Source organism: Phoxinus phoxinus, assembly GCF_949152265.1.
Source record: "Phoxinus phoxinus genome assembly, chromosome: 1".
Taxonomy (NCBI): Eukaryota; Metazoa; Chordata; class Actinopteri; order Cypriniformes; family Leuciscidae; genus Phoxinus; species Phoxinus phoxinus.
Genome location: NC_136876.1, coordinates 12,399,939 through 12,414,560, shown reverse-complemented (window position 1 = coordinate 12,414,560; position 14,622 = coordinate 12,399,939). Strand labels below are relative to the sequence as shown.

General features: G+C 38.7%; 2 protein-coding genes and 1 long non-coding RNA gene across 8 annotated transcripts in view; 1 reads left to right on the top strand and 2 right to left on the bottom strand.

Annotated features, from left to right (window-relative positions):
• Positions 1-1,616, bottom strand: part of sphk1 (sphingosine kinase 1) — a 33,403-nt gene extending 31,787 nt beyond the window's left edge. Inside the window, exons 1-2 of the mRNA XM_079617581.1 lie at positions 1,537-1,616; positions 205-782 (exon numbers count right to left, since the gene is read on the bottom strand). Of these exons, the coding sequence (XP_079473707.1) occupies positions 205-664 (460 nt within the window). The 5' untranslated portion in view covers positions 665-782; positions 1,537-1,616. The remainder of the gene's footprint in view (positions 1-204; positions 783-1,536) is intronic.
• A 4,516-nt stretch (positions 1,617-6,132) lies between these two features.
• LOC307001361 lies at positions 6,133-10,409 on the top strand. The gene is made up of 6 exons (XR_013798214.1): positions 6,133-6,271; positions 6,378-6,454; positions 8,660-8,692; positions 8,967-9,013; positions 9,961-10,007; positions 10,290-10,409. It is a non-coding gene; the product is annotated as an uncharacterized lncRNA (long non-coding RNA).
• Positions 10,295-14,622, bottom strand: part of fbf1 (Fas binding factor 1) — a 25,202-nt gene continuing 20,874 nt past the window's right edge. For 5 of the 6 annotated variants that reach the window (XM_079617463.1, XM_079617462.1, XM_079617460.1 and 2 more), the window contains 3 exons: positions 14,326-14,419; positions 14,143-14,246; positions 10,295-10,469 (listed from right to left, as the gene is read on the bottom strand). In XM_079617463.1, coding sequence (XP_079473589.1) covers positions 10,401-10,469; positions 14,143-14,246; positions 14,326-14,419 — 267 coding nt within the window. In that variant the 3' untranslated portion in view covers positions 10,295-10,400. The remainder of the gene's footprint in view (positions 10,470-14,142; positions 14,247-14,325; positions 14,420-14,622) is intronic. The other variant, XM_079617465.1, reaches the window with a different exon arrangement.

Genomic DNA, 14,622 nt, shown 5'->3' with positions numbered 1-14,622 from the left:
GAACAACACACTGACTGATTTCAATGGTATTCACAAGGAAGTTCAAAACATATCATAAAGATGTACAAACACCTGGTTTTGTCATTAAGAGTTGAGTACGTTTGTCGATGTTATTGTTACAAAGTTTCACTCTATAAAAACCTCTTTATTGAGTGAAAGAGAGTTTAACTTATGAAGAGCGAAACACCAAAGTTAGTTTCTTACCGTGCGTGTTTCCCGTGCTGCGCGCGGTGTTGTTTCTGATGGCGCGCGCCCACCGTTCCGCCTCGCGCAGGTTCACGTCCTCCTCCTCCTCATCATCATCATCGTTATTATCCTCCGTATTGAGCACCAGCCGAAAGCGACGCTCGTCCCTCTGGCGAACCGGACTTGAAGACATCCACCGGCACCGGTACGGGTAGAAATACGCGCACAGATACGCGCCCTGGTCCTCGCGCTCGCCCCGGTGCGCGCGGCTCCCCAGGCAGTCGCGCAGGTCCAGGTGCTCGGATGAGGATGATGGGGGTGATGAAGGGGGGTTGATCCTCTGGACCGTGAGGCAGCTGTCCGACAGACTGAGCGCGTACGTGAGCCGCCCGGTGTCCGCGTCCGTAAACACCCCGTGCATGCGCGTATCCGCGGCGGGCCCGTTCCGCTGCTGACGCGACGCGTCCGGTTCATCCATCCCGCGACGGGACGGTGCTGCAGTGAGTGCGCGTGCAGTGCCGCGGGACGTTGTTTAAACACGTGCGCGCGCGTGTGTGCGTGTGTGAGAGTCAGAGAGAGAGTTCACAAATCTCTCCCTAGTGACAGAAAAGCGGCATGACATTAAATTTATGGAGGCAAAGGGCGTGACCGTGTGAAGAGTCTGAAGAGCACACACTCCTCCGTCACCAAAAAGTGCTCAGATTATGACGGTGATCTCGAAAGAATACCGTTGCCATAAAAAAAACGTATATTACTTTATAGTATTCAAAAAAATCACAAGTTTGTAAGGTTATTACGTTTACTTAGATATTCGCTCGGTTACTTAAAAAACAATAATACAATGAAAAACTTAAAATAGCCTATAAAATAAAGGTTAACTGAAATAAAATTAAATTACAAACATAACTTATTTAATTTATTTCGTTTGTTTTAACAAGAATTAGGCTAATACATAACTAAAACTTATATAAAAACGATATAGACGTAGCCTATGAAAAAACATAGGCTACTAAAATGACAAAAGCTTAATGACTGTAAGAATTATTTAAACTAACAACAACAAAAAACTTGCAAAAAATATAGGCCTATATAATTAACTGAAATTTAAACCTATAATCAAAAAAGCCTATAACAGTGCAGAAATTATACTAAAAGAAAATATATATTTTTAAACAGGTAATGCATAGTGCCATTTAAAAATAAATAAAATAATAATTATATATATATATACAATTCCAGAAACTTTCCATTAAGGGATTTTATAAAGCACAAAAAATCACATTGCATTGCTCTGGCCTAGTGAACTGTATCGAGCTACAACAAAGAAAGAGAGAAGAACAACTTTTGAACCTGATGATGATATTTATGTAAAATACTTTGTCCTCCAGATAACAGTTTCCTTCAGTTCAAATCTCGCCATACTGCGTCAGAGTGTTTTATGGTGATGATCACCTGTATATCATTGAACGGTGTTTGAAACCCAAACCACTGCTGGAGAAAACAATCATTAGTGTAATTGGACATCAGACTAACACCTCTAAATAATACACAGCAAAATCCCCAGTGTTAAATCAACACTGCTCGGAGCATATATGGTCCCACTCTACAGAGTGTTAAAATAACACTGAAGCAGTGTTAAAGTTAATGAGATAATTAAGTGATTAATCAAGTGATGATTGAACATTAATGATGAACACCTGCTCTTAACAAGCAGAATCACTGAAGGAAAGAGAAACACAAGAACTACAACTGACTTTTAGTCACAGCTTTAAATTAAATCAGCTGAAGATAAAAATAAGACATTAAATCTGTGAAGATCTCAACAGTGAACGATTAAACAACTCCACAAACAGCATTACCAGCTTCACTTATTACTAACCAGGACTGACTTTATTTCTGTCAAATGTCTACAGAAGTTTTATTGAGAATTAACAGAGGTTTAGATGTTGATGTTTTTGTCACCATTTAAAAATCACCATTATGGTGAACAGTGTTGCCTTTAGTTGTGCAATTTGATTCTTTTTTTATTATTTGAGTTCATGGTCATTGTAACAGTGTTTACCAAAACACACAAAGGTTGCAAAGAAAGCCAGCAACAAAGATGGTCAGGTGATAGGCCTATAGTTTTCAACAAGTACAAATATTAAAAAATGCTATCATTTACTGAAAATGGTTATTTGGTATTAATAGATTTTCAATAACATTCATTTATTTCTATAGATCAGTCATCAAGCTGAATCTTTATTTTTAAAATATTGGGAAAATAATCTTTGGACAAACACACAGACATCAAGAATCAAAGTATGAATCTCATTAATGGTGACATGCTTTATGCCGCAATGCATTATGGGAGGCACCATAGTATAAAAATCATGGCTCCCAGCATGCATTGCAGCATGAAGCATGTCACCATTGTTGAGATTCATACTCTGATTCTTGATGTCTGTCGTTTCTAATATAAAAATAATAATTTTCAAAAAAAATCTGAAATGTATATCAAATTTTTAATTCAGGATGACTGCTCTGTGTAAAAAAAATTACTTTTATTAATAACTAATAACAACTTTTGTTTTTTGTCAGGGATAAGATTAATGAATCTTTCATCTTTATAATAATGAAAACGATAACACCAGGACATGTAATATTTTTTGCTTCTTTTGTAACATATTATGAGTTTTGGTAAATATTGTTACAAAGAGCAAAATTGCACTTAAAATCTTATGAGTCAAACTGCCCAACTAAATGAAATACTGATCTCCATAATGGTGACCTTTTTTTAACATCGACGTCTAAACTTTTGTCCATAGACATATACCAGAAATAAAGTCAGTCTGGTTAGTAATAAGTGAAGCTGGTAATGCTGTTTGTGGAGTTGTTTAATCCTCCTCTGCAGAAATCTTTAGAGATTGAATGTCTTATTTTTATCTTCAGCTGATTTAATTTAAAGCTGCGACTAAAAGTCAGTTGTAGTTCTTGTGTTTCTCTGTTCTTCAGTGATTCTGCTTGTTAACAGCAGGTGTCCATCATTAATGTTCAATCATCACTTGATTAATCACTTAATTATCTCATTAACTTTAACACTGATTCAGTGTTATTTTAACACTCTGTAGAGTGGGACCATATATGCTCTGAGCAGTGTTGATTTAACACTGGGGATTTTGCTGTGTAGTAGCTGGTTGTCTCAGCGCGTTTAGTGCGAAACTGTGCGATCGCTTCCTTATGCTTCAGTCTGGAGTATTTGTCAGCATACATTGATCATGATGTAAAACAATGGTTTGGAAAGAAATCTGTGCATCAAAACAAGGTAGTGTTAACTCATAGGCTTCTTAAAGATTTTGTGTTCATTAAATTTAACAAACGAGGTAACCGGCGCAAAACCAATATTGATAAAAATGCCCCCTCAAAATTAAGATATGAGGCAAAATGTCCCTATGAGTTTTTGTTTTTAGTATTTATGACAGATATAGTGGTGTTTCCAGAATATCAGCACAAGTGCGAATAGCAATTGTGATAGTCTATTGATTTTACAACAGTTCAATAAACAAGAAGTTAATGTAAGCTGACTTTCATTTTAGTCTTGGACGAACCTGGTCTGGTTTTTGCTCTATTTCACAAATAAATAAATCAGCAGTCTCAAAGCAACTGATGGAGTCCACGTTTTAAAGGAATCGTTTGACTGAGTGACTGACTGAATGATTGAATGACTCGCTCACTCATTCAGAGAATGATTTGCCGCCACCTACTGGCAGTTTTAGTTTCATATTTTTTTTTCCATCGCTTAATTTTCTATATTTATATCTCGCACCTGCGGCTGATGAAAGCATACATGCTGCAAGAAAGACTGTCCGCACTTTCTTAGAAGTCAATAAGTTGTCGATAAGTTTTAAACGTCAGAATTGTGTAAAACATGTATGTAGCCTATGCGCCTTAATATTGTGTTAAATCACTTAAATCCCTGTTCTCCATTTTTCATTGCTTTGCTTTCATGGTCTTGTCTTTGTCAGATGACATCCAATAACATCAACTGTTTGTTTGAGACCGCCCCCAAATTGCCAAGGCCCCCAGCTTTAATGTTGTTTATATGTAGGCTATATGTGGAGTTTTTAATACGCTTTAAGACAAACCATGTGTAAATTCATAAGTCAACACCATTGCTGAGTATTTTCTCCTTTAAACTGCAGTGAACCAAAGACAGTCTCAAAAACACGGTTAGAAATCACTGGTGTTTCTGACGTCACAAACTACCTTGTAACCAATTAGATCAACGTGTGATCGTCAACACGAGTGGATCTCTGAGCTGAGTGAGTGGAGGCGGGGCTCATTTGCATATTCATAGAACTGTGAATTCTAAATGAGAAAGGTGTTACTACATTTAAGGAAAAAAAAAAGTTTAAATGTGTAATTTTGGTGATCGAAGAGTTAAAATGATTGACGGGGAATTTTTTGACACATTTTTAGAGTTATAAATTTAAATATTAGGCCTATAATTACAATTCAATTGCATGTGATATGTATGATTGTTAAATAATTACGTTTATTGACCTTTATTTTGTAAGATTCCCAGAAAAACACAGAGAGAGATCGCCTGCATATTTGTGGGTGGATTGTTGTTGTAAAAGTTGTGAATGATAGGCCTACATTGTGAAAACCTCCAAGCTATCTATTCCACTCACAATCTAGCGTTAGCTATTAGCATTCGCTGATGAATCTGTCACGACTTGAAGTTTAAAGTTTTCTGAGTCATCATTTCAGGTCAACACATTTTATTTAGGCTATATTAATGCCTAAGGTCAGTTATATCAGTAATGCATATAAAGCTCATGCTGTAGAAATACTCTGTAGGCTATATATGCTAATGCTAGCTATGCTGAGACAGTCACATCTTGTTGTGTTGTTGATAGCCTAAAAACAATGCGATAATCAAGTTAATTATAAATTACTTAGATATTCATGACTTAAACTTATATTCATATTGGTTATTCAGCACGTGAAGGTGAAATATATGGTTTATGCTTAATTGTATATTTGCCTATAGCCTATATAGTTTTTGACTGATTAGTGTAAATTGTAGCCCAAATTACAAAAAAGTCCAGACAAATGACAAATATTTTGACACATCTTTTAAAAAGGCAGGTTAATATATGGTTAATATATTTTAAGTTGCTTATCAATATAACTATATTGAGTTGTGTGTCTGTTATATGTTTTTATGTTACCTTCTGATTCTCTCATAGTGTTTTTTTTTTAAATATTGATATTGTGGTGAAACTGTTGCCAATTTTTACGTTGTGAACCTTTCATAGCCTAGCTGTTTTTGAATATTTTATATTGTGAAATTGTTTTCTCATTGTTTTATTTTATGCTTGTGAAGCATTTCGAGTTGCATTACATGTATGAAAAGTGCTAAACAAATAAATCTTTATTATTATTATTATTAGGCTATTATTATAAATGATTAATCAAATGTGTAGCCTATGTAAAATAAAGACTAGGCTATAGGCCCCAATAGATATTGTGACAAAATTACACAAGAAAAAGTCAAAACAAAGAAGTAGCCTAGTCAACATTTTGAAGTGGATCAAAAAAAGTTAATCAAAGTTCATGTATAACTTTGATGAAAGGTTTTTTGATCCATGTCAAATGTTGACTATATGTTGTATGCGTAGTAGCCTATATACACAAATGTTGCATATCTCTATTTCTCATGATCTTGACAAAAGCTTTTTTCTCGTGATCTTAGTTGAAAAATAAATTAAAAATAATAATAATGAATCTCCTTTTAGGCTTCCGTACCTTTGGATAGTTAAAAAAAACACACCTCTCCCGTTTTGAAAACGCCCCCAAATTTGGAAACGCCCCCTTTTCGTTCAGCACGGCCCACTTGTCACGTGGTCCGTGACGCGTCCGCTGTATAAAAGCGCTCGCTCCCTCTTCCTCGCTCTCTTCCTCACCGACTCCTCGTGGATCGCGAGCTCCTCCTCGGACACAAAGAAGAGTCTATCTCCATTTAAAAGTGTTCGTAATGAATCTCACGCGAAGAAGATGCGAGCACAGCACTTCCAGACCACCTTGATTAATCATTAATGTAAGTCTGATTACTAGGGATTCATTAATCGCACTAGGTTTATTCGTGCACGCGCGCTGCAGTAATGGCGGTCAGTGTTAAACTTAGCACGTTTGTCTTCCTGCAGGCCGAGTTTAATGTGACTAGATCTGGATTTTCTGGTGGCTGTCTCACTGTGATTATGCCAAGCAGTTCCCTGAATTGGTGGGTGTTGCTTTTTTTTTTTTTTTTTTTTTTAGTATTGAGCTTTTAAATAATCATTGGATTTACATATATAACATGTAATGTTCATATGTGAAGTTGAGCGTGTTCTGTGATGAGACAGGAAGTGCCGTCTGATGCGATAACTGACGATGGCAAAACCAAAATGATCCTGAGACACAATGTGCAGATATGAAGTTCATCATCACTGCTGATCCGCTGAATCTGATCACGTGATCTCTCTCTCTCTCCTCAGGTGATCGTCTGGATCTGATTCAGTGCTGAGCAGGTAAACACCTCTTCTCAATCCTCTCACTGTACACACACACACACACGTGTGTTCGGCTGAATCTTCCCAAGATGAAAACGCTGCATTGAAAGCGGGGTCGTGGCTTGTGGTATTTTGGGGTCCCACCCCCTTCCCCCCCATGTGCTCGAGTCCCGGCCCGGCTGGAGATGCCCTCTGAACTACCCTAAACTGATGGCCAAATATTCTGAGGAAACCAGAGCCGGTGTGAACCTGCTCCTGTGATCTCTTGTGAAACTCGTCTCACTCCGGTTTTCTCTTCACAGACGGAGCAGAAACACCACGAGATCCTGATTTTCCGGGATTCTCCGCCGGTATGTATCAATCAACAGGTATAGATCTCAATTCATTACTGGTTTGAAACTCTGGGAACTGTTATTAATGATTGTATTTGTAAAATGAGTTTGTCTCCTCTTGGCCTGAGTAATCCAAACTTTCCTTAAACAAAACTTGGGCTGTCACTGTTTTTGGTAATAGTTATATATATATATATATATATATATATATACATATATATGCAATAGCCTTTAAATAACAAAAAATACACGTATAATAACAGTGAGGATGTAATTGGTTCAAATAAAGTATCAAAAGCAAGTAATCAAATGGTTTTATTGAACGCTTTTAAAGTATGTAATGTGACATACTAACTATAAAATAAATCACCTTATGGACAATGCATGTAACAAATGCCTGCAGAGGGCGCCAGCGGACTGGTGTACGCTCTACAGCAGATCGAGTCCCAGATTACTATTGGCCAAATAACATTTTAATTAAAATGTCCACTTAATCTTTAATAGTTGGCCACCTTGCTATAAATACTGCGGCTGCTGTATTTTCTTGAACTGAGTTGGATGTTTTGTCCATGTTGTTCATTGCGATTTTCAAAAGTAGTAACCCTCGCTCTGTTCGCATAATTAGAAACATTGATGTATCTTCCTGTGTAGGTTTATTAATTATTTGTGTTATATATTTGGTGCAAATATTGTTCCCAGATGAGTGTTACAGGCAACCCAGACTCGCAGAGATGCCGTTTGAGACGCTCCACGTGTGTAAATCGTCACGTCAGACTTAATATGCGCTCTCAAATGCACGTTAATGGAAACCCAAACGCACATGTGGAGACTTGAGTTCATGTGGAGCAGCGTTTACTGTGAACCGATTCGCTGAAACTCGTAACATGCACGCATGTAAATGATTAAAGCGTCGCACTTCAGAGTTCATCTATGCGCTGCTGGTTTCAATCAAACCGCAGCCTTTGTGAATTCAGTTTCACAGTAGCACTGATATATTAAAGCATTTAAAATCTGAGTATCAGTGAAGCATTAAACGGTCTGATGCGGTTCGTGGATCCTCGTGCTTTGAATGCACCGCTTCCGGTGTGTTTCCAGATAATCCACACGCTAAACTGCTATCGAGGACTTGAATTAAACCAAGGAATTGTGACCGCCGTAAACTATCAAGCACTGCAATTTAATGAAATATTGAATATTATACAGACACTTAATACTTGTTATTGCATTTTAATAAACTGCACTTTCAGTTAAACATTAGCATTTGGTTTGTGAAAGGTGTTTTTACGCAGGTTTGGACTTGCGTTTAACAGCGTTCTGACCAGCAGGGTCGAGGCGTTGAAGTGCTTTGACTCAATTGAACCGTTTGCATTGGGTTCCTAAAGCGTTGTCTCCTGATCACTGGTGTACGTCAGTCACTCCATGTTCAAAAGTGTCGTGTTTATGTGAAGTTGAGCGTGTTCTGTGATGAGACAGGAAGTGCCGTCTGATGCGATAACTGACGATGGCAAAACCAAAATGATCCTGAGACACAATGTGCAGATATGAAGTTCATCATCACTGCTGAGCCGCTGAATCTGATCACGTGATCTCTCTCTCTCTCCTCAGGTGAGCGTCTGGATCTGATTCAGTGCTGAGCAGGTAAACACCTCTTCTCAATCCTCTCACTGTTCACACACACGTTCGGCTGAATCTTCCCAAGATGAAAACGCTGCATTGAAAGCGGGGTCGTGGCTTGTGGTATTTTGGGGTCCCACCCCCTTCCCCCCCATGTGCTCGAGTCCCGGCCCGGCTGGAGATGCCCTCTGAACTCCCCTAAACTGATGGCCAAATATTCTGAGGAAACCAGAGCCGGTGTGAACCTGCTCCTGTGATCTCTTGTGAAACTCGTCTCACTCCGATTTTCTCTTCACAGACGGAGCAGAAACGCCACGAGCTCCTGATTCTCCGGGATTCACAGCGGTGCGTATAAATCAACTACATTTATAGTAACGCGAGTTTTAAGACGTGTAGGTTAATGCTTTTCTGGGGGTCAGAATTAGTTCTGATGGTTTCTGGGATTAGCAAGGAACAAATCTGACCCAAGATCAGTGTTTAGATGTTCAAGCCTGTGATGAAACAAGTTATCCCTGTCTGAAAACAACATGTTGATTTATGGTAACCTGAGGCTTAATATAAAATGGAAGAGAACTTATTTTCCGGATGCTTCTTCCGATCGTCAAAGGCCAGCAGTCGGGGAACCTTCATGCAAAACGAGATCAAAGATGGAGACACCCCAGTGAAGCTTTTTGCACTTTTTCTATTTTAGTCCCAGTCACTTAAGAAGTTCTGCAATCAACGCAATAAAGAAAATCTGCAAATGACCCCCGAAACCTCACCCACGCTCAAAATAACTACTGGGTAATTTGCTAGTCAGAGAACAAAATTAGTTTTTTTTTTTTTGGCACATGCATTAAAGGAGAACTCCGGTACAAAATGAACCTTTGGTCTAATTGCACATTGTTACCTAGTCAACCGTTATCTGAGATGTGTTTTCATGATTATCGAATGTAAATAGTTTTATCTCTAAAAACAGTTCAGCCTTTAACGCTAGTATATAGGGCATTGAGTAATGACAAATAAAAGTCGCTTGTTAATACCACTAACAAGGCTCAAAATAGCCCCACACTAACTCGGCAGCATAATGAGGGTCTCTACCTTCAACCCGAAGCATTGAGAACTTTGACATTGTCCAGACAGTTTAATAAGAAGATATTTTATACAGTCAACTTCGCGTAGCCATCTTTGAAACAGACTCGATCTAGGAACGCCGATCCAAATGCGCTGAACTGTGTAGAATCTCACATGAACCAGAACCTGCTCCTGTGATCTCTTGTGAAACTCGTCTCACTCCGGTTTTCTCTTCACAGACGGAGCAGAAACGCCACGAGCTCCTGATTCTCCGGGATTCACAGCGGTACGTATCAATCAACAGTACATTTGTAGTGAAGTGAGTTTAAGACGTGTAGGTTAATGGTGTTCTGGGGTCAGAATTGGTTCTGATGGTTTCTGGGATTAGAAAGGAACAAATCTGACCCAAGATCAGTGTTTAGACGTTCAAGCCTGTGATGAAACAAGTTATCCCTGTCTGAAAACAACATGTTGATTTATGGTAACCTGAGGCTTAATATAAAATAGAGAACTTTTATTTTTATGTAGGCCTGTAATAAACTTGACTGTTTTCTCCCACTTTCTACAGAAATGCCCATCAGTGTCTGTGAGTGTTGGAGAGTGACGACAGACCATGAGAATAACTGAAACTTGCTTTATTTGAGAATAAACATTGTAAAAGATATGAAAATGCCTCCTGTCATGAGTTGAATGATGTTTTCTTCAGTGTGTCCAGGAAGTATTGCTCCTCCTGCAGGAAGTCTCGGTCCTGTTAGAGAAACCAGCAGAAACACTTAGTGCGTGTGTGTGGGATGTTGTCCGTTTAGGGTAATAATGGCTTTCAACTTAACTCAAATATTTCCCAATTATTGTACTGGTTTAGTGATTTGTGCTGATCTCTGCAATAACTGGATTTAAAGAAGCATTTTAGAGGTTAATTTGTTTTAATATATAATTTAGATTATCTTATTGCATTATAATTAATAAAGTGTTAACTTATTTACCCACAAAAAAAAGAATTTATTGCCAATTCACCTTCACAATTGTTTATTTTGAACATTGCAATAGCAGATTAGTATATATTGCATTTTGCTTCACTTTCATCATGTTATAAAATTTAGTTTGTAATTGAATACTAGACCACTATGCAGTCTATATATTTTCTATCTGGTTGATGTGCCACAAAAGCAGTTTCATGCATGTGGATTTGTACACTGCACATTTTGGCAAATTAAATAATGAATCTGGATATGTCATGCATATGTACTGTGGAAATGGTAAGAATAGGATGGTATTTCATTGTTCTGAATGCAACCTTAAAAGGACTGTGTCTAAGGTTTATGGGTAATAGTCAGAAATCACTCATCATGGCCAAAGAAATGATGGGCCTGATCAATACCCACTCTTGTGATCTTGGGTCACTTGAGAGTTGAGTATACATGACAGTAAGACTGTCTGATGTCTTTAAAATGCCAAATTGCAGTGTCCTAAACCCACACTCTCTAATACCACTTCGAGGACAAGTGTATCCCATCATGCATCATGTTCAGGAACTCGCATGCCTCGAAATCATGAGAAGTTGAGAAACATTCCACTGTTAAATTAATTAGATATTACATATTATTTGGTGGTAAAACAAAGTTTTGTACAACATTTGCAACTGCTTTTTTATTTAATTAAAATTGTGTCCTGTTAAATATTGGACTGCTGAACAGTGCGTGCATAGTCGTATTTTTTTTTTTTCAGGTGCATTTTGCCAATTCCAAACCACATGAATCTTTTAATACTACTATTAATTTAGTATTTGATCATTTATAATTAAGTGTTCATTGTCCACGCACTGTACATTTAGAAGTCTATCTTAAAATGCTAAGTACTAAAAAAAACAAAGCTCTGTAAACACTTGCATTTTTGCAACATTGAGTGTAGGGGTGGGCGATATGGCAAAAATATATCACGATTTTTTTCAGGAAAATCACGATTCACGATTTTATCACGATTCCTTTTCATGTTGGTTTTACTATTTTGCAAGTGACTGAGCATCACAGCCAAACTAATGTCCCTATTTTAAAAACAAAGCCTTAGGTAACAAAATATAAAATAAAAAAGAATGGCAGACATTTAGGCCAAAGTGGCGAAGATAAAAAATATTTGTCATTGTCTTTGTTATTAAAAATTAAGAACAAAGATACACATACACAACTTAATATACAAATAAAAAAAACAGTGCTTTATTTTTTCAGCTACAGGTGTATTTAACAGCATTGAAGAAAGTAATTAAATGAACAAATATGAAAATAAAACACAACTTAGACTTCACTGTATAAATTTTACATTGATTCTTATTAAAGCGTCTATTAAAGTTCTCAGTCAAGAGTGAGTGAGATGCTCTTTGTATTTTGTTGTTTTATTAACAGGGATAGTTCTCCCAAAAATTTAAAACTTTGACAAGGCAGATTTTTTCTATTGTTCTTTCACTTTAGACATAACCAACTTTATGTAAACCTTGTGTGTATTTGACAGTATTAGCGCAATAAGATAACTTAGTTCAGTAACGGGTGCTGTTAGACAGGCATGTGCGCGCGTCGGGTCTATTGCGCTCAGAAAAGCGCCCGTTAGAACAGCGCATCAGCAGCGAATGACATGTTTAACCGGCAAGGCTTTAAAGCACATGCAAATAATTCATTTTTATTAACTACAGTGTCCCGTTCCTCTGCATTTCATGTGGATATACGTCGCACTGTACAGCATGTTGAGACGGAGGCGCAAGAAATGCAAACTGATAAAATGGACGATCCTACGATATTTCTTCAAAAGCAGATCGTGGAGACATTTTAATCGCCCACGATCAAAAATCGTAATATCGCACACCCCTAATTGAGTGTGTCCCATCATTGGGTAATCAAAAGTTCGACACACATTTGCAGTCTTCACGCCTACTTGAACACTTGGGCCAAATACAGGAAATACGTCATGTAAGTAGACAAGTGGTCAAGTGCAAAGACAGCGAGTGTGGGTATTTGGACAGGCCCGCAGTTTAAACATCCGTCCTGGAACGCCGGGCTGTGTTTAACTCCACGTTTTTATGCCCTTCCCTCACCAACTCTCCTCCGTCTCGTTCACTTAGAGGTACATCATTGCTTACGTTACATGAGTGCCCATGTTATACCAAATTCTGTGACTGTATAGTTGCTGTATTAACCCAATCCTGACCCCATAGTCACTACAGCACCCACTACTGGTGGAAACCTGGCAATGGATCAAGTTGCATTGTGGTCTATGGATCTGCCTGAAGTGTACATGTTGAGCACTTCCCCTGGGGGAATCCCCTCCGCCATTTTGAAGTGTGTTCAACTTTGGGAAGTTTATGTGGACAGATCGATTGTGACCGAGGGAGCGAGTCACTTTAAGCAGCTCCATATCCCACAATTCAACTTGATTGTGACGTCACAGCAGATCGCACTTAACCGAAAGTGTAGAGAGAAGGGCATAAAAATGTGGAGTTGAACGCAGCCATGGTGTCTAACCAGCCGTGAGCCTCATTTACATCAATATGGTTCCTCTGTGTCGTGCGGATTCTGGTATTCCATTAGGATTATAATTATAATAGTGTATGGTTATCTTGGTGTGAACGAGCCTTCAGTGTGTGTGATGATTGATGAACCTCAGAGACTGATTCGACCAGTTCACCTGCCAGTATAATGATGATTACACACTCCGGCCACTGGGGAGTGTGACGAGCACTCGTCCGTCTGTAGAGATTACCAGAGGAACTGAAGGCGGCCATTTTGACTTGTTGAAAGTTGTAAGATGTGCTCACTAGTTTACACTAGCTCCGATTGACTTCATTTCACGTTGAAGTGGATTGGAAATGGCATTTAATCTGGATCAACTCGTCTGATCTACTGATCATTTCATTATTGGCTTCAAAATGGATGGGAAATATAGTGAGATCTTTCCTCTTTTATTTATTTATTCATTTATTTTTGCATATTTAACTTTAGCTATTTTTTTTTATTTCGCTATGCTTGCTGAACAGCCATTTGTAGTGGTGTCTGAAACCATAATGGACGCTATGGAGTGCACTCATTCAATCCCACAATGCACTGCAATAACGAGTGTACACTCGACAGCTAGAGAATACCCATAACACACTGTGAGAGCCATGCGAGGAATGATTTCCCGCGTCTCACCAGAAGACGGCGCCGCTGCTGACTCATCCATTCATTCATTTTCCAAACCGCTTGTCCAATGTGGGTACATTACTGAGTTATGAGTGTTTTGAGTTATTCATCATTACTGTATATAATATACCGGTAGCCTGTTTAGTGCCTCTTTAATGCTGTGGTCAGTTTGATGGTCTAGTGTCAGAGCGTGTCATAACTTGGGGAAACTGGGTATTAAGTGGCCGTGTTGTGACGTTCATGGGTGTCGTACGGTACCTTCTCAGCGGTGTGTTTGATGAGGGCGAGTCGGGCGTGTAGTTCGCCGGGCAGTGGGTCGACAGCGGCGTTCAGGTGTGTGCTGGCCAGCGCTGGAGAGAAATCTAACACACACACACACACACACGTGACTCACTGTCCGAGACGCTGAACGCCTGCAGGGAATGAACAGGGACAGTGTACCTGCGATGAGAGGCGCTGACGTCACTGGATTGACCGGAAGAGTGTGTCTCAGTCGCTCCATGTCTCTGTGATGATCCGTCATCCTCAAGCGCTCCTGAGAGGTCACATGATCAGAGTTACGGTACATCAGTGCAGATTTACCAGTAACAAGCTATATCTCCATTAATAGTGGTGTAGAGTGACCAAACGGTCACGGTGTCGGTCAAACATCTGCTAAATATCCTCTCAGTGAAGCACAATGTATTTTAATCAAGTAATATTGTTTAAATGATTCATTGATTCAAATCGCTGTATGAC